This window comes from Colias eurytheme, chromosome 6 (assembly GCF_061535395.1).
Source record: "Colias eurytheme isolate Ceu_HAF_F1 chromosome 6, ilColEury1 Martin Lab GWU primary, whole genome shotgun sequence".
NCBI classification, from domain to species: Eukaryota; Metazoa; Arthropoda; class Insecta; order Lepidoptera; family Pieridae; genus Colias; species Colias eurytheme.
The window spans coordinates 4,841,767-4,861,868 of NC_142985.1; the positions used below are offsets into that span (position 1 = coordinate 4,841,767).

The following is a 20,102-nucleotide window of genomic DNA, read 5'->3' on the forward strand; positions in this document are numbered from 1 at the left end:
CAGAGACCAAGTTTACTCCCTATGAGTTGGTGTTCGGTAAGAAATGTAATTTACCATCAAATTTGCAATCTGCACAAGTTGAGCCTTTGTACAATTTTGATAATTATCCTTTAGAACTCAAATTTAGAATACAGACGTCACAAAAAGAGGCGAGAGAAAATCTTATATCTAGTAAATTGAAAAGAAAAGAAAAGTATGATCGTAATATTAATCCGGTTACTTATAAACCGAATGATTTAATTTTAATAAAAAATGAAACAGGCAATAAGTTTCAAAACATATATTTAGGTCCATATAAAGTAGTAAGGGAATGTTCACCCAATGTAGAAATACTTAAAGATAATAAAAACTATGTTATTCATAAAAACAGAACCAAAATGTATTTTGAACCGATTACCTAATAATTTTGTTAAAAGTTACGGTTTTAAAAATGTATTTTGAACCGATTACCTAATAATTTTGTCAAAACGTTTATAATATTATGCACTATTTAGTTTGTAATGGAAATAATTATGATAATAGGACATTGTACTGTATGAACATAAGTAAGCTAAAATAAAATAAATTGTTAGTGTTTATTTTATTTTTTTTATTGCGGTGGAGATGAGATGTACCTAGTGCTTAAATGTAGCTTTATGTACTAATTATAATAATATGAACTATATAACACGTGTAACCTAGTTTTGTATCTATTTAATAAGGCATCTTTTATATCAAATATACAGTATTCATTTAGCAGTCCTAGTGTTTCAATCCTCTCCCGAGGCACCACCTTACAACCCCTTGCATCAATAAAAATATTTAATGATAGAATTTGTTGCTTTAAATCATTACAGCGGCCTGAGATTGGCCGATTTATCTATACTAATCTTTGATACTAATATTATAACGAGAAATACTAATATTTGTACAGAAAAGGCACCAAAACTACTTGACCGATTTAAACTACTTTTATTTTCATTAATAGTAAGCTACATTATCAGGATAATTTTAGAAAATTTCGCACGACACATTTATTTCGCACATTATTGGTGGAAATGCACCCTTATCGTCAATTTGATAGACAATCTATCAAAGATTGGAATTTGCATGTTGCAAGAGGGGATTTTGGGATTTACTCGAGCGCGTCAGATTACTATAAGGGACGGTACCTTAGCTATTCATTAGTACCTCTAGTCAATATGAGCAGTTATGGTTGGTGGGTGCGCTCAGGGGCCCCGCTGGAAAATTTGAATAATCCATAATTTCCTAAGGTTGAGCTCGAATCGTCAGATTAGCGAAATGGGGACTTCTTATATTGTAATTAACCCCCCCATATATTAATCTGACGCGCTCGAATAATATTACTTAAATTTTTTACCCTTTCTTCATAGCGATTAAATCGCCACTTAAATCGTCAGATTAACGTATACTTTTTTTCAGTGACGTCCTGGAGCATGCAAAATATCAATATCTAACGCGCTTGAGTATTTCCAAGCCAATTTTTTCTTTTTTAAATTAAAAAAAATCAAAAAACCCTTCCCCACCGCTAAAAGTGAAAACATTATAGGACCTTTTTTTCTCGCTATGGTCTAATCTACCAATTCTAATAGGTTCCCGTGACGCTCGAGTAAATCCACATTTAGCATCCTGGGCTCCCCTACTATTGCCTATATATCGTGATGGCACAATGTGGCAAAAGAATGTGCTCTTAATACTGTAGATAGATATCATCATCATCATTGTCCTCTCCTGTTAGTCGTAGCGTGATGATATAGCCTTCCTCGTTAAATGGGCTATCTACCAGCGAAATAATTTTTCAAATCAGACCAGTAATTCCTGACTCCTGAGATTAGCGCGTTCAAACTAACAAACAACCAAACTCTTCAGCTTTATAATATTATTTAGTATAGATTCAAAGGGCAGTTAAAGCATTTTTATTTTTTACTGAAAGATTAATCTGTTTACTTATGTTAGTCATTAATAATTATCATTGACGTAAATTATTCATTGAATTTGCGTATTACTTCCTATTTTGATAAAACGATCGTAATTTGCACGTGTTGGTAATGCTTATTTCGTAGATATATCAACTACATTGACAACTATTCATCCACAAAAATATTAAATCAAAAGTTATGTCTAACATTATGATATAATATGGTGTAAGCGTGTATCAACTATCAGCATTACCTAAATATGGAATGAACTTATCATTGGAAAGTAGTTTGTCCTTTATAATTAACATTTGATTGCTTTCTCAAATTATTTCACATTTGTTTCGTGGTAAAAGTGGCTTATTAAAGAAGATTATTTTTTATTAGGCGAGTCCACACAGAGTGACACGTCATGCGCTTTTGTGCTTTTGCTCCTTCGAGCCTTGTCCACACTGAACGAGCAGCTTCAAGCGGAAAATGCTTAGTGGACAGTAGAATCAGTCCCACCTAAACTAACAAACATCAAATGGATTTAATTTAAAAGAATTCAAATGCTTTTAAAGATACTTTTTTTAAGGAATAGGAAAAATAGATCACAAGACGGGATTCGAACCCTCGTCCCTTTGCCATACCGGGGCAATGCTCAGTCACTCGTGAATCCAACTCAGCAATCAGAGTTTTATTTGTTCATTTTTCAAACAGAACTTTCATGAAAGAAATGACGTCAGAACAATAAACTATCTTTAAAGTTATCATAATTAAATATGACATGATATATAGATAGCAAATTGGTATGGTTAATCGAGGCATTAGCTTATGAGAAATCGGATTGAGATAGGATTATTTTTTTATGATTGTTTATCAATATTGCTCTGCTTTATATTTGTTAAAAATGTTTTGAAAAGGTATATAAAATATTAAATGATATGTGTAATACAATCTTTAGTTAGTAAACACTAAACATCGTATCGTATCCTATACGTTTGAAGGTACTGAAATAAATTGGAAGAAAATCCTGTAGTCTGTAGTCTGTCTGTATAAACAAATATGTGGATGAACAAAAAAAGAGATTTCAATTATTTTTATATTATTTGTTGAGACGCAGTTAAGGTTCGAATAATATTTTTGGGTAGGTAATAGGTATCAATATTTTCGAAGCAAAAACTCGCAATTGATTGGTGGATTGCGCTAACATTTCAACGATTTATTGTTTTGAAAATTCATGGTTACGGTTATAATATGGCAGCATATCATAAGATTGTTTATATGGGCTCTCTTCACAATCGAGAGCGTTAGCCCAACAAATAATCGACGATGTGGCCACCATTACGGTGATAACTATGATAACGAATAAACATCTACAATATACAGTCAAGCTCTCTACACTATCCTGATTGCCTCTACTCGCCCATCGTTACCCATTGTGAAGATAGCCCATCACATCAGTTGATAATTATGTAATTTGAGTCAAGTTAGGTTTATGTTGTTTTAGAAATATAACATCATATAATAAAACAGGGGATGAAATCACTACATAGTATAAAACAAAGTCGCTTTCTCTGTCCCTATGTCCCTATCTTTAAAACTACGCAACGGATTTTGATGCGGTTTTTTTTTAATAGATAGAGTGATTCAAGAGGAAGGAGGAAAAAATATTGAAATAATTTATTTGAATAGTCGTTTCAGTGTCAGAGTTTCATCAGTTCATTCAGTATATTCAAGATTAGTAAAAGAGATGTCTTTTCTAGATTCTTAGAAAGGCCATTTTGATCCAGTGCTGAGTCCATAGAGTCCAGATCTGTAATAATAAAAAAAATATGTTAACATATATACATATATTCATATAAGATTAATTTAGTCAAATCAAAGCTTTTATTGCGTGAAATATTATGAGAACTGGAAACCAAATACATTTTATATCATTTACAATAAGCTTTTTTAAATGAGGCATTGTTATTATATGTTATACTAGCTTTCCGCCCGCGGCTTCGCCCGCGTTTTCAAAGAAAAACCCGTTCCCGTAGGATTTCCGGGATAAAACCTATCCTATGTCCTTTCTCGAGTATCAAAATATCTCTATACCAAATTTCATACAAATTGGTTAAGTAGTTAAGGCGTGATTGAGTAACAGACAGACAGAGTTACTTTCGCATTTATAATATTAGTATGGATTAAATATCAGCGTAGAATGTCTATAATAAAGGGACCAATTTTTTTATCAATTAACTAACCTGTCCCCTTTTTATAGTATAATAAAATTAAGAAAGGAAAATATACGTACCCTCGCTTATTTAGATCAGCGCTACCCATACGCAGTGTGGATCCTGTGCATCGGTTCCTCTGAGCGTCGTTAAGGTTGCCGCACTTTTGTCCATTGAAGCGGGTTCTGTACACAACACTAGCAGCGAACAACTCGTATGCTCGGCTGTGAGAGCACGTGCTCACCAAGCAACCGGGCTGACGGTTCCTTCCACCGTTCGGGTAAAAATCAGCGTCAGAAATCGGATCGAAAATACCCAACAAGCCTCCGTCAGTGTGGATCGATTCTACGTACACGCCGTCGCTTTTTCTAAGAGCATTCGAGTTTCTGCCCCATTGAGGACCAGCAGGGTCAAGACCTGATAGAGAAGATAAAGATTAATTTTATTTGACACACCCAAATATAAAATAATGTCATCATGTCTCATAGTCGGTGATAAAACTCTTCTTGCCTGTAATACGTCCAACTCGGTTGTTTACTGTCCTGCCTGCGTTTCCAACAACGTGAGCTCCCAAACTGAATCCAACTAAATGAACGTTGTTCCAGTTACCGCCGAAATTATTGATCAGCCATTGCAGGAATCTGAAAAAAGTAACAAATGTAATAACACAATAATTGATTTCTATAAAACGAAATGGATTATACTTAGTAAGTACGTACTGTCCGAGATGTTGGCCAACGCTGGGAACAGCACGTACTGATGTCGTGTATGTGCCCATAGCTGCTCTACGCCAGTCAACGATTATAACATTAAAATCGTCGATTTGGAGTAAGGCATCCCGAATTTGGGGATTCATTTTTGAAGTCCCTTTGCTGTTCCAACCGTGAACTATAGCTTTGATGGGCCTATTGGGATTAAAGTTAGAATTTCGAATGGAATTCTGGTCGTTGTGCCTTAAAACTTGGTGATTGTGGGGATTGCGTCTGAAAAATAAAATTATTGTGTTTATTATATCGATTCCTTCTATAGCGTCCATATTGATAAGAATAAATACGATCGCAAATACCTTGTATAGAGCCAATATTCATTATTAGCTCCATTAAGGCCTACAGCGTCCGAAGCCGGTGCATGTAAGTCAACAATATGTGGGACCTCGTCACCATCGGGCATCCAAATGTAGCGGCTAACACCTTCTACATAATGACTATTATCACCCGGCGTGGAGGAAATTCTGCCTCCAGCGCACACTATGAAAACAAAAATGATAGTTAATTACGTATATTATTCTATTGTTGTACAAATAACTGATGCTATTTTACTTACATGCTACGAGGGATGTAAGCACCACTAGGAGCTTCATTTTTCGCAGACGGTACGTTAAGCACGAGCCATTCGTTTTTATTGTGTGTATATCTTTGAATTATCTAATTATTATTATCAACGATAATTGTTTTTTTGTTAATCAGATTGGATAAAAAACTTACGTATATTTATATTAATATCTTCTTTGTTTCTATGTACCTATTAATGCGTTCTAGAAATATTTGCATGGCTTATGAAAAATATCTTCATATCTCTTTAAATGACTTCAAAAAAGGAAGTTTCTAAATTCAATATTTTACGTGTTTTCGCGGATATCTTGAGTGTAAATTGAAAGTTTTCCTGAATACCACGTCAATTATTGGGAAATGGGATTGATTCTATTACGGTACATTTACATAAAACAAATAAAGAGCTAGTTAAAGCATTCTTTCGTGATCAAAAGATCATTTCATCATTTTTGAAGTGAAACTTCTTTATCGGGGTTGGAAAAAAATTTAGTGTAACATTTTTCCGTTACGCGCCATCTTGTTTTTATCCCTACAACGCGTGATTGACGTATTTCTGTAAAGTTGCATATAGTAAATTATTTTTTGAAAAAAAATAAGGTCATAAAGAAGTTTCACTTCTTACGTGTGTACACTAGTACACGCACACATTTTTTGTTTTAACTAAAAAGTTAAAACAAAAATTCGTATTGAATTCGTACTGAATACTACAACATTGCACAGAATCTTTTCAATCGTTAAGAACAACGAAAGAATTCTCTACCACGCCTGTTTACACTTAAAGAATTTGACATAGTGTAGTTAGGATGCGAGCACTCGCTAGTTTGATGTAATGCACCGTAAAGATGAGCACGATTCCTTTAGATCAACCCTTCTATTAGTGTACTTATTATTTAATATTGAAGAATTTATGCATGAGTAATACACATTACAATTTGTTTATATTGTTGTGTTTATTTCGAAAATTAAAAAATTCTTCAAGTTAATGTTTTTTTTATTTCCTGTAGGCTGTAGGTACCCAAAGGCCTTTTGTAGTATTTTTGTGTTGTAAGTTCATGTAGTTATTTGGTACGACAAATAATTAAAAGTAAAATAAATAAACACTTTTTTATGAATTGTTATCTTACTTTACTTATTTTTAAATTTTTTATCTCGATTAAAGATAAAGAAATATTTGAAAGACGCTCTCAAACGGTTGTTGAAAATCTTGTTATTATACGAATACTTAGTAATTAAAAAATGTGTCAAATATTTTTTAAATATAATAATAACAGAATATCAGCAATGAATCGATAAAACTTAAGCCATGTATTATTAATTACACATTATGATATTTAGCAGCAATATTGTTATCTGAATGTACTTGTAATGCCTATTATATTATACGTTATAATATCTAGAATTTTATCAAATACCTTTGATTTGCAATCAAATAAGTACACCTAAAAGTTGTTTTCGCCATTTTAGTTGTTAATAGCTTGAAATACATTGCAACTAAACATTTACAAAATAGTAAACATTTGAAATTAAAATACACAATAGTTAAACGGTAATCTGTGCATATTATGGTACTGTCGATGTACAAACTCTTTTCACTAATAAAAAATATTAATATTCATTAAGATTTTTGAAACTATTGAATGTAAGTGCTTATATTAAACTGAAAAATATATACTTGATTATAGCATAAATGAGTCGTATATGATCGTAACCATATCTGTTTGGATAATAATTAAAGAGAGATAAAAAATAATCACGTTTAAATATTTATCCTGTTAATAAAATATTAGCCAAATTTCAGACAGCTTTATTTATTTCATTTCCATAACAAATCGATTGTGAAATATGGTGACTAGGTAAAGTTATGGTCACGATGATTGAGCAGAAATTGGTGACTTTTTAAAATGGCGACTTAGAACCAGTTGTAAGACCAAATATTCCGCTCCTGAAAAAAAAAAATGAAAAACATTAGATACCTAGTTTTTTATTTAATATAATATTATTTTACTCTAATGCTGCCAAAGAAAATGTCAATTATTTATATTAAGCCAAGAAAATTATGCTAATTTCTAAAATGTATCAGAATAGGATAAACTTACGATTGCTTGTTGAAATCTGTGTTACCCATTGGAAAATTTGCGCCTGCGCATTTTTTGTTGCGAGCTTCATTTAGATTTGCACATCTCCTCCCATTCATATGATATCGGAGAGTATCAGCAAAGAGCTCATAAGAGCGGCTGTGTGAACAGGTGCTGATGATGCAGCCAGGTTGAGGGTTACCTCCACCATTGGGATAGAAGTCAGAGTCACCGATAGTATGGAATGTACCCAGAAGACCACGATCTGTATGGATGCATTCTACATAGCCTCCGTCGCTGCGTTTAAGAGCCTCTGAGTTTCCACTCCATGTGGGTCCAGCAGGGTCCAGACCTTAATAAAATTATAAAATATATTTAATTTTTTTGTTGGTCTTTCACATCACAAAGGAGCGATTAATGGAATATTTTTTTGTGTCTGGAGATTGTTTAAATGGCTAGGTTACGTGGTAAAACATTTCATTCCAATTTGCTATGAGCACTGAAGAAAGATAGTTTATTATAATAGTTTAAGAAAGAGTAAATTAAAGAAAGAGTGGAACAAAATACTGAAAATTATGAGATAACAAACCAGTAATACGCCTAACACTTCCGCCGATAGTTCGTCCCGCATTACCAACAACGTGTGCGCCCAAGCTGAAGCCAATAAAGTGCACCTTATCCCAATCCCCTCCGTGGTTATCAATCAACCATTGCACGAATTTGCCCAGATGTTGACCAACACCAGGGACCGCTTTGACGGAGGTGGTGTAAAAAGTATTAGCGGCCTTATGCCAGTCTACGACGATAACATTGAAGTTACCAACATGGAGCAACGCATCTCGGATCAGAGGATTGATGGGTGAATTTCCATTGCTTTGCCACCCATGCACAATAACTATGAGAGGGATGGTATCGTTGTAGTTCGAGTTCCTTACAGAATTATTATCATTATGTTTCAGTACTTGCTGGCTGAGTGGATTGCGTCTGAAATTTATCATGTAATTTTAGGTTTCAACTTCATACATAAGCTAACATGTAATAGTAATATATAAAATAGTACCTCGTAAATAGCCAATATGCATTGTTAGCACCATTTTTAGTGTTTAAAAAGCTTTCATCTACTGGTTCTTCGAGATCTACAAGGCGGGGTACTCCCTCACCGTCGGGTATCCACACGTAGCGGCTCTCCCCCTCTACATAGTGACTGTTGTCTCCTGGTTTGCTCGGAATCGCGTTACCAGCACACACTATGATTCATTTTTTATTTAAATGTCTTTTTTACACAATTTTAATACGCAATATTTGGATAGTATGCGCCTGCTACTTAGGCTAAGTTTGCTTATATTTCTTACTAGCAATGCCCTGCGGTTTCACCCGCATAGATAGCGATATCTTTACAGTGAAAAGTCTACTATAGGTCGGACTATAGGTTTAATTTTTAATCACATGAAAATCACCTTTACCCCGTCCCGCACTACGGCCTTTTTTTTTGTTTTAGTGGGGAAATCTTTCATAGATACCCACGGCCTCCAGGGGAGGGGCCGTGGGTTATGTCGGATTCCTACCGACCAAAACCCCACTGTGTTCCGTCAAGACGCATATTGGTAGAATTCCTCCGTGACCCCCGCACTACGGCCTGCTCAAACAGTATACCTACTATTTTCTGTAGATTGACACTTTTAAATTCGTTATATATCTTTTGAATGGAATATCCAATTCTTTTCATTTAAAAAGTATTTTGCTGGTATTGAAACAGTCTATAATAAAACATCATTTAATGGGATAAGGATTAATATATGTGTATGGATAACATGGTTTGATTACTGTCGGCACTTCTATTTACTTTGAAAACGTAAAAAAGTTGTTGTAGTAACATAACTACTGAAGATGGACATATGGTATCGCGGACTTTCTTGTAGATATTGATCCATTCTATAATACTGTAGAACATTTTTTTGTTCTATCTTCAATAGATTCCGCAGCGCACGCGATGACAGAAGTTTTATTGAGGATTTTTTTACACCTTGGGTTACATTATTGCATTTTTGGTAAGGATCTCTAATTTTTTTGAAAATGCAATATAGCCTATGTTGCTCAGTAAAGATGCAGCTTTCTAATGGTGAAAGAATTTTTGAAATCGGTCCAGTAGTTTTTGCGTGAAAACCATACATACATACATACATACTTACATACATACTTACAAACTTTTCCTCTTTATAATATTAGTATTTCTTACAAGAAAATTGCTAGTCAAGTTATACCTATATGGTACATTCAGAAATTTTATAATTTATTTAAAACTAGCGACCCGCCCCGGCTTCGCACGGGTGCAATGCTGATACTAAATACACTACAGAAAAACTTTTAACGTTGTATATAAAAACATAGCGGCCCGCCCGGCCGGTACCGCTGCAAACGGTACGTCCCGCAATTTTTAAATCTGTAATATCTTCGAAAATATTCACTTAAATCATACGGTGTAAAGGGCCATATAGATCTATATTAAATCAACAATGTATTCAAGGTATTTAATTGGTTATGGATTAATGCTGTATTGGTTTAAATCGCTTCGAAAATTAGCCATTATTTGACGTAAAAAGTAAATGCCAAAAAAAAGTTATTGTGGGTAATCCATAAGAGATAGACATATGCCATCGCGGACTTTTCTATAGACCTTTTCAATGTGTACAATACTTAGTACATTATTTTGATAAAACTCGTAGGGTTCAGCCTGCGTTTGCAAAGTAAGCGGAAAAAATGTAATTATTTACGACATCACATTAGAAACCTCAAAAATAACAGTACTTCTCCACTATTTAATGGATGTTATTATACATATAAACCTTCCTCTTGAATAACTCTATCTATTAAAAAAAACCGCATCAAAATCCGTTGTGTAGTTTCAAAGATTTAAGCGTACAAAGGGACATAGGGACATAGGGAAATAGGGACAGAGAATGCGACTTTGTTTTATACTATGTAGTGATAGTGATAACGTGGAAAAAGGGCTTCTGAACTTCACCGGGAGACACAATTTGCTTATTATGATAAATTACAAATAATTTTAATTATATTTACCCAATAGTTCGATTGATTATTTTAATTCTACTTACGTTCTACGTAAACCAACAATGCAACAAGCACTTTCATTGTCATAAAGATGCTCCCAAAACATTAATGGATCTTTATTTATGCGTCTATCTTTTAAATATCTGTATGTATAATCACTGTGTTATATTTCTATATAATTAAATAGACAATTTGCGATATTATTGGCATATTGAAACTTTGGATAGATAGATCAAATCAAAGGATGCGCAAGATAAAGTGCTTAACTGCGTATTAATACTGATATTATCAAGCGTAATAAAATTTTCAAAGTGTTATTCTGTGGAACTCATGCATCACTATCACTACATAGTATAAAACAAAGTCGCTTTCCCTGTCCCTATGTCCCTATGTCCCTATGTCCCTTTGTACGCTTAAATCTTTGAAACTACGCAACGGATTTTGATGCGGTTTTTTTTAATAGATAGAGTGATTCAAGAGGAAGGTTTATATGTATAATAAGATCCATTAAGTAGTGGAGAAGTACTTTTATTTTTGAGGTTTCTAATGTGATGTCGTAAAAAATTACATTTATTCCGCTTACATTGCAAACGCAGGCTGAACCCTACGAGTTTTATCAAAAAAATGTACTAAGTATTATACACATTGAAAAGGTCTACAGAAAAGTCCGCGATGGTATATGTCTATCTCTTATGGATAACCCACAATAACTTTTTTTTGTCATTTACTTTTTACGACAAATAATGGCTAATTTTCGAAGCGATTTTAACCAATACAGCATTAATCCTTAACCAATTAAATACCATGGATACATTGTTCATTTAATATAGATCTATATGGCCCTTTACACCGTATGATTTAAGTGAATATTTTCGAAGATATTACAGATTTAAAAATTGCAGGACGTAGCGTTTGCGGCCGCCCGGCTATGTATTTAATACCCGTGCGATGCCGGAGGCCGGAGCGGGCCGCTATATTTTTATACCTATACAACGTTCACAATTTTTCTGTAGTGTATTTAGTATCAGCATTGCACCCGTGCGAAGCCGGGGCGGGTCGCTAGTTAATTATAAATTATTATCGTCTTTCAATAATAATATTCATATTGCACATAATATATTTTATTATAATTATTTGAAGAAAATATTGTGAGTCCGCATTCGAACTTGCGTTGCTCGTTTTACGTCAGCCGCCTATCTAGGGCCTAATTTCAGAGCTAATCAAGCCATTCAAGCCAACAATATTTCGATGTTTATACACTAGTTTTTTGCTAGCGACTTCACCCACGGAGTAAAGAAAAACCTGCATAGGTCCCGGTCTCTTATTTTTACGCTTTACAATTTATTCTAACTAAAAAGCCTTCTCACTAAAAAAGTATGTTTATAGCTAAACTTTACAGTGTGAAATGTGTATATGAATGATATATTATAATAACTAATAAAAAATCCTTTTACCTACTTTTTTTTCAATAATAGAACTTATAAATCAAATAATTGCTAAACTTCAATTGAATTTGAAAACACATAAAAGCAAGATATAAATACTTTTTTTTTTTTTTTTTATGAGAGAGGAGGCAACAGAGCAGACGCGACGCCTGATGGTAAGCGTTCAGCGTCGCCCATAAGCACCCACAACGCCAGGGACATTGGAAGTGTGTTGCCGGCCTTTTAGGAAAGAATACGCTCTCTTCTTAAAGGTCCCCAGATTGTAACCATTCGGGAATACCGTACTAGGAAGCTGGTTCCATAAGACGGTTGTGCGCGGAAAGAAGCTTCGTTTAAAGCGCACAGTTGTCGACCGCCAGCAGTCAAGGTGGTGAGGGTGGTATTTCTGTTTATGGCGGGCTGTGCGGTAATGGAACTCAGCGGTGGGTAATGTTCCAAACAATTCCTCAGAGCACTCCCCATAGTAAATGCGGTAGAGAACGCATAAGGAAGCGATATCTCTTCGCAATGCCAGAGTATCAAGCCGATCGGTGAGACTCGGTTCGCCAACGAGTCGTACAGCTCTCCTTTGAATGCGGTCAAATGGAAGGAGGTATTGTTGGGGTGCTCCGGCTCAGAGATGGGAACAGTATTCCATGTGCGGCCTGACTTGCGCCTTATAAAGATTGAGGCGATGGCGTGACGTGAAATACTGTCCCGCTCTACAGAGCACACCAAGTTTCTGAGAAGCCAACTTGGCTTTGCCTTCCAAATGACAGGAAAACTGCACGTTACTCGAGATTTCGAGACCGAGAATACCAATACTAGCTGTGGCTGATAGAGGAGTGCCCTGAAAAATAGGGGTTACATCGAAGGGAAGCTTTTTAGCGGTAAACGCGCAAACCTGTGTCTTCTTCGGGTTGAATTCGACTAAGTTTAGTCGACCCCAATTAGAAACTTCGTCTAAAGAAGCCTCAATTTCAGACACGAGGTTGTTCCGGTACTCAATGACGCGATCCTGAGGGACATTGCTACGGCCGGTGTAAACTGCATCACCAGTGCTGTCGTCCGCATAACAATGAATGCTGCTGTTGAGCAGCATATCATTGATATGCAGAAGGAACAGAGTGGGAGACAGAACGCAACCTTGTGGGACACCAGCATTCACAGGCTTAGGGTCGGAGCAAGAACCGTCGATAACGACACTCATGCTACGCTCTGTGAGAAAACTGGCTACCCACTGGCAAAGTCTCTCGGGAAGCCCATAGCATGGAAGTTTTGCTAAGAGCGCTTTGTGCCAAACCCGATCAAAGGCTTTCGCTATGTCCAAACTGACCGCCAAGCCTTCACCTTACTGAAAGTTATTCCGAAAATAGCTAGGCGCATAGAGTCATGACTCATGCTTAGTAGTCTAACGTTGTCACTTCAATCACCACCATCTTATAACACGCAACTATAGATCGAGAGTATGTGTAATACTCGTAGCTTGCTGACCTGGACCTGCTAAGGCTCATGCAACACATTGCCCCACATTTTCACCATCTTATAACACGCAACTATAGATCGAGAGTATGTGTAATACTCGTAGCTTGCTGACCTGGACCTGCTAAGGCTCATGCAACACATTGCCCCACATTTACTTGCGAGAGTCCGGATGCAACATGACAAGAAAACATAATGTGTCAGAAATTAAAAAATAATACAAGTTTAGGTAATAATTTATTTGGAAATATAACAATTAAAAAGGTCATTGTTTTATCGTTTTTAATTTTTTGGCACAATTAGTATTAGGTACTGTTAATATCTCCTATCACTATAGTCCCAAAATCCAGCATAAATGATTTTTTAGAAAGGCCATTCGGAACCAGTTGAAAGGCCGTATAGTCCACTTCTGAAATATAAAAAAGAATTGATTTAAGATATTATGATACCTTTTCTATAAGATTTGTTTAAGTTATGAAATAAAGTAACACGTGCAAGTTGCAACAGACAAAATCGTATCTGCATTGAGTATGTCGTCTTTATCGTCTAAACAACAATAACATTCATCCTGGAAACTATCAGAATCAGGATTTCGTCAAGCGAAGTTAAACTTACCCTCGCTTACTGAAGTCAGTGTTGCCCATAAGGAAGTTAGCTCCAGTGCAGCTATTGTTGCGTGCCTCGTTCAGATCGGCGCATCGTCTTCCAATGAAATTATTGTATCTTACGCTTGCTGCGAACAGTTCATATGCACGGACGTGGGAGCAGCTGCTGAGAGAGCAGCCAGGCTGGCGGTTGGTACCACCATTGGGATAGAAATTAGCGTCACCGATCGGGTCGAAGATACCCTGGAGACCACCATCGGTGTGGATGCATTCGACATATACGGCATCATTCCGGTTCAAGGCATTGGAGTTATCGCTCCATTGGGGACCAGCTGGATCCAAACCTGAAATTTCAAAATCAAGTTTATTTTTATTTAATCTAGGCATAAGTAATGAAAAATAAATTAAAACAATCTAATTTAATATTTTAATGCAAGTAATAGTTTATTCATTTAAAATATAGAAGATTGCTCTCAATTGATATGGTCACTAAAGAATGTTATTTATTTATTTTATTTATTTATTTAATTATTTATTGCACACACAAAAGAAATAGAGACACACAAAGTACAGCTAATAGGAAATAATGTGTACAAACGGTGGCCTTATCGCTAAGTAGCGATCTCTTCCAGGAATGTTATGTGGATGGTTGCGAGAATTTTTTACAAGTATTGTTTTTTTATGCGATTTTTATATCTTATTATAGTTGATCTGTCCAACAATATAATTATTTATAGATATATCGTACCCGAAATGCGTGCAATACGGCCACGAACGGTACGTCCTGCATTGCCAATAACGTGAGCACCCAAACTAGCGCCAATTAAGTGTACGTTGTTCCAATTGCCACCGTGATTGTTGATTAACCATTGCACGAAGTTGCCAAGATGTTGGCCCACGCTGGGCACATTTCTTACAGCAGTGGTGTATGGACTACTGGCTACTATGCTCCAATCTAGTGAAATAACGTTATTGTCACCCTCGTGTAGCAATGCATCAATGGCAAGACGTGCGGAGTTTCCATTGCCGTTCCATCCGTGAACAACAACCGTAAGAGGGCGGTCCCTGTCGTAGTTAGAGTTCCTCACGGAGTCGTTGTCGTTAATTCTCAGAAGTTGGTGATTGTTTGGATTACGTCTGTAATAAAAAGTAGAAAAAAAAGAAAAAAAGTATTGAATAGTATTCAAGTAATATTACTTGAATCATTCAGTGAATGTATTTACTTTGTGATCACTTCATATGACGTTTTGTCTCATGTCGTAAAACTTTTTGCTCTAGATAATATGTATGTTTCTTCGCGATGTTTTATTTAATCGATTATAGCAGATAAATTGTAAAATCAATCAAACAAACAAACAAAAATACTTTATTGTGCACCACAGAGAGAAGTGCAAGTAAGGACACATTACAAATTTTACAATACTTAATAAAAGAGCACAACAGGCGTTCTTATCGCTCAGACAGCGATCTCTTCAGTCTTCCAGACAACCTGGTGGACAAGGAGACGCAGTGCAAAAGTAATAAAATAAAAATCAATTGACTTTTGCACGATCTTAAAGCCTTTTATGAATTTAAATTTAATTACTTAAAGTAATACTTCTTCTTTATATCTAGATTTCTTACTTAAGTAAATAATTACCTGGTGAAAAGCCAGTACTCATTGTTAGCCCCATTCCTTGCGTCCAAAGAACTTTCACCCTCTACATAGTGACTGTTCCCCCGTGGCATGGTGGGGATGGCGTCACCAGCACACACTGAAACCATTAAAACAACTTTTGTAAAAAAAAATATAAATAAAAGTACGTATACACTTACGTCAATACGTTACCTCAATTGAATAATCGTCTCTGTCTATAACTGTCAAATTTAAATTGCCCTCTCTGTAATTTTAACCGACTTCAAAAAAAGGAGAATGTTTCGTTACCGGGTAATTAATTGATCGTGGTTCTCAATTCGACCGTATATATTTAGTCGCTCACATAGTAACTTAGGCGCAAAGTTTAAATTACTGAAATTTTTTATCACAACTCACTTTTAGTACGCTCATTCCGTATTTTATTATTAAAAAATATTCGTCGTTTGTTTGATTGATTTGTCTCTTACTCAAATTCATACTGCTGAAGTTATACGAGTAGAAACTGTTATCCTCCTACTAATATTATAAATGCGAATGTTTCTGAGGATGGATGGATGTTTTTACTAGTTCACGCAAATACTGCTACAATTAAATTTTTTTGTGCTGGTAGCTGAAGACCCAGAAACGGGGTGGAGACGCGTGCGGAAATATAGATAATCACTAAGTTTTTTTTAATCGCTCGTATTATAAATTCCACATAATTAATTAAATAGGTTTATTAATGGTTAAAAATGAAGGAAAAGCTGAGTATTGTGGTCAATTTTTTTTAAATTTTCAGGCATTAACGTTTCTTATTTTCAGCATAATAATGGTTTTTTAAGGTGCGGTGATTAATTATCAAATATATGAATCGGATTTTTTGATACCTTATCACATAATATTTTGACGGGTTTACGCTGTTTGCTTATATTATCATTTTAGAAACATCATAATAAATAAAATATATATCAATACTTCTAGATTATTAAGCTTTCTATTAGGGAAAAGATGGTTTAAACTGGTCAAATTCTGACAGCTGATATTAACGTTCACTTGTAACGTTACGAATAGTTTTGCGTTTTCAGTGAGTCCTTTTTATTTATTTGTTTATTTCAGGCAACAAATAGCATAATTACAGGTAATTTATAGCTAAACTAGATAACTAGCTTCGCCCGCTTTGTCTTAAAATATAATAAATTATATATGTACTATAACCTTCCTCTTGAATTACTCTATCTATTAAAAACCGCATTAAAATCCGTTGCGTAGTTTTAAAGATTTAAGCATACATAGAGGGACAGAGAAAGCGACTTTGTTTTATACTATGTAGTGATTTAACTGTCAGAAAAAAGATTTTTGTCAAATATTTCAGATACCAAAACTTACTTCGCAGCACACTCAGATAAAGTGAAGAGTTAATGAAAAGAGAGAAATATAGAGATACATACGTTTGAAGTAAAAATGTTTACTCACGTGCAACTAGGGCGGACAATATCACTAGAAACTTCATTATGACGACGGCATTTAAAAGACGGCACTGCAGACAGAGCAATCGATTTTTATAATTAAGACTATCTCCGAATTATCTTTGTTATCTTATCATTCCATGGCCTATAGACGAATGGCAGAAACAATAAAGAAGAGAATCCGCTATCGATACTAATTGGCTTAATCTTATGACTTTTTGCAAACGGTTCGCTCACATGAGACATATATATTTCTACCCAGCCGTAAATTGTTAAAAGTGTTCAAAAGTAATGAAAGTAAAAATAAAATATTTTCCGTTATTCCAGTACTTGGAAAAAAAATCGTGGCAAATGTTTAAAAATAGGTTTTCACGATTTTCACCAAAACGTTTTATTTTATCGTTTTTTCAAAGGTAAAACCTTTGACCTCGAATATTTTTTTTTAATTCACGCAAAGAAATGCCTATCATTTCTTTGGTATTTTATTTTTAGTAAGACTTTGAGGTTTTGACGACTGTTTCACTACTTTTCAGCTGGATATGAAATTTTGTACTTAAGACAGCTTTAGTCGCTAAGATTAGGTGTATATTCAAATTAAACAAAAAAGAAAAATAAATTATCTGTCAAAATAGTCCAGGCATTAAGAATTACCACAAAAACATAATACCTACCTATGTACTTACTACTTATTACACTTATTATTTCAAACGCTACATTTTTGAAGTGAAACTTCTTTAGGCGTGTTGAGAGTAAAATTTCAAGTCGCGTCATGGCAATACCGCCACGTCATGGAGTAAGTTCTTTTATATGAATATCATAAACCTTAACAAACCAAACCAAATAAAACAAAAATTTCGACTGTTAGCCTATGTCATTACTACTAACTGCCCTGTTGGCTTGGTGATCCTACCTTCCAAGCCAGAGTTCGTGGGTTCGATTCCCACCCAATAATAATTGAAAAATTATATATGTATGTTTATCAGCTGTGATCGTGAGGAGTGTGAAAATTGTCCTGAAATATTTATTTATTACCACAATTATTTTGATGATTACAATCACACCTCTAAAGTCAAAATACGTTCAGTAGTCTTTCGCAGTTCAGTAAGGATTATTACAATGACAGACTGATAAAATATTTTAAGACTCCGAATATAATAATGCGCATAAAAATAAATTACAGTAAGGCCTGTTACTTCAACAGTAGATTAAACTTATGTTTACTAATATATATATGCCATACCATTTCTTTGGTCTTAACTCTAACCTTAAGCTAGATATTGCAGTAAAAAAATGTAGGTATAAAATTATACATAAAAAATCGTTTCGCCGCCATTCACGTAGACAAGCCGTCGATAAAAGGCAGTTAGGCTTAATGAGATTATTTATCTTAATTATATAATGTCTATAATTGATTTGATGACAGCTTGATAATTATAATGAATGGGTCTATGGAATTCAGGAATTCTTTATCTTCAGACTGTATAGTTTATATCTTACAAAAGAATGCAAAATAGCGTTAAGAGGCAGGAAAGTGGTAGAATTACTTGCGCACGGTGTTAGCCACTCTACTCTGCCAAATTTTAGTTCTCTACTCTAGTAATAGATGTCTACATTAGAACAGTAAGTAGGATAGTTAGTACTCTACCACTCTACTCTACCGTTTACTCTACCTGTGTACAGCTATGATAAATATGAACAAATTAACGTAAATCGTCTCCAGTATCATATTATTTATCCGTAAAGCATCATATGTGTTAAATATACCGAACAATTTACAGTGAGCGTGGTCACGGGAAGACTGTTATATGCTTGTTATAATAAAAAAAATTCAGAACTTACTCAACCTATTTCTCCGAAGTTAGTTTACAGGATTGAATCTTTGAAAATCGTTTCATTTATATTCAATAAATAACAATTTATAGCACATTCTATCATTTAAATAGTGAACAGTAATTAATAATTTTTACTTATCGTTTCAAAATTAGAAGTTGTTTGTTTATTCGATTTTATTTTATTAAAATAAATCATTAAAATTCAAGAAAAATATACAGTATTTATTTGTTATCATCAAAGAGTATAAATGTGTCTTCGCAAAGTTAAGGGGCCATAGTCCGAAATTCATGTTTCTAAATCATGTTATTTTCAGAGAAATCATCATATTTAAAATCCTAAAAAAATATATAGTACAGATAAACGTTACTATCTCAATAAATTACAAATTTGCTCGAGAGAGTCTATTTGCGTGAAATGAATTGTATTATCTTATAATTATTAAATTATACACATATCTTCAACAACTTTAATAAAATTAAAATATTGTATCTTTCATGTTAGGAAACTTTCTATTGGAAAAGAAAAAATTTCGACAAAACAAAAAATATATTGTATATATTTTCTATTTACTTATAATACATAATACGGATTTCGTAATAGATTTTAAATGAAATGTCCGATTTCATTCAATTAATATCAAGTACAGAAATAATTATCAACAAAATTGGATTACTTATATAATCAAACTTTTATGGCGTGATCTATGATTATATCAGGAGGTTATACTATACTAGCGGTCCGCCCCGGCTTCGCCCGTGGTACATATTTCGCAATAAAAGGTAGCCTATGTTCTTTCTCAGGGTCTAAAGATTGTCTGTGCCAAATTTTATCAAAATCGGTCCAGTAGTTTATGCGTGAAATCATACATACATACAAACCTTTCCTCTTTATAATATTATAAGTAAAGTATAGATTTATCATAGGTTCTCCTGTGATAAAATATTACGTATAAATTGTATTGACGCATAGCTTATAAGAATTCTCGAGCCAACGTACCGAGGAAGGCGAACGTTTCTCGAACCCTGGACTTATGTATTCGGAGTCCGAGGTCTCACCACTGAGCCACCACTGCTCTTACCACTTGG

General features: G+C 34.5%; 3 protein-coding genes across 3 annotated transcripts; all 3 read right to left on the minus strand.

Annotated features, from left to right (window-relative positions):
- Positions 1-3,568: 3,568 nt before the first annotated feature.
- On the minus strand, positions 3,569-5,545 carry LOC149907621 (pancreatic triacylglycerol lipase-like). The gene is made up of 6 exons (XM_090103366.1): positions 5,441-5,545; positions 5,184-5,364; positions 4,837-5,100; positions 4,628-4,758; positions 4,198-4,534; positions 3,569-3,714 (listed from the first exon to the last, which is right to left on the minus strand). The coding sequence occupies exons 1-6, from the start codon at positions 5,475-5,477 to the stop codon at positions 3,669-3,671; spliced, it is 996 nt and encodes a 331-aa protein (XP_089959492.1). The 5' UTR covers positions 5,478-5,545; the 3' UTR covers positions 3,569-3,668.
- Positions 5,546-7,344: 1,799 nt separating this feature from the next.
- LOC149907622 (lipase member H-like) lies at positions 7,345-10,673 on the minus strand. The gene is made up of 5 exons (XM_090103367.1): positions 10,637-10,673; positions 8,584-8,770; positions 8,113-8,507; positions 7,545-7,875; positions 7,345-7,390 (listed from the first exon to the last, which is right to left on the minus strand). The coding sequence occupies exons 1-5, from the start codon at positions 10,671-10,673 to the stop codon at positions 7,345-7,347; spliced, it is 996 nt and encodes a 331-aa protein (XP_089959493.1).
- Positions 10,674-13,767: 3,094 nt separating this feature from the next.
- On the minus strand, positions 13,768-17,326 carry LOC149907623 (pancreatic triacylglycerol lipase-like). The gene is made up of 5 exons (XM_090103368.1): positions 17,192-17,326; positions 15,743-15,857; positions 14,852-15,240; positions 14,114-14,447; positions 13,768-13,907 (listed from the first exon to the last, which is right to left on the minus strand). Exons 1-5 carry the CDS (start codon positions 17,226-17,228, stop codon positions 13,862-13,864), a joined length of 921 nt encoding a protein of 306 aa, XP_089959494.1. The 5' UTR covers positions 17,229-17,326; the 3' UTR covers positions 13,768-13,861.
- Positions 17,327-20,102: the final 2,776 nt, after the last annotated feature.

Excerpts from the sequence above, each read along its gene's own strand:
- LOC149907623 (XM_090103368.1), bottom strand. The coding sequence starts at position 17,228 with ATGAAGTTTCTAGTGATATTGTCCGCCCTAGTTGCAC. Across the intron at positions 15,858-17,191 it reads ATTGTCCGCCCTAGTTGCAC|TGTGTGCTGGTGACGCCATC; the intron begins GTGAGTAAACAT and ends TAATGGTTTCAG. Across the intron at positions 13,908-14,113 it reads ACTGACTTCAGTAAGCGAGG|AAGTGGACTATACGGCCTTT; the intron begins GTAAGTTTAACT and ends TTTATATTTCAG.
- LOC149907622 (XM_090103367.1), bottom strand. The coding sequence starts at position 10,673 with ATGAAAGTGCTTGTTGCATTGTTGGTTTACGTAGAAC. Across the intron at positions 8,771-10,636 it reads ATTGTTGGTTTACGTAGAAC|TGTGTGCTGGTAACGCGATT; the intron begins GTAAGTAGAATT and ends AATGAATCATAG. Across the intron at positions 7,391-7,544 it reads ACAGATTTCAACAAGCAATC|GAGCGGAATATTTGGTCTTA; the intron begins GTAAGTTTATCC and ends TTTTTTTTTCAG.
- LOC149907621 (XM_090103366.1), bottom strand. The coding sequence starts at position 5,477 with ATGAAGCTCCTAGTGGTGCTTACATCCCTCGTAGCAT. Across the intron at positions 5,365-5,440 it reads GCTTACATCCCTCGTAGCAT|TGTGCGCTGGAGGCAGAATT; the intron begins GTAAGTAAAATA and ends TTGTTTTCATAG. Across the intron at positions 4,759-4,836 it reads GTTGGCCAACATCTCGGACA|ATTCCTGCAATGGCTGATCA; the intron begins GTACGTACTTAC and ends TACTTTTTTCAG.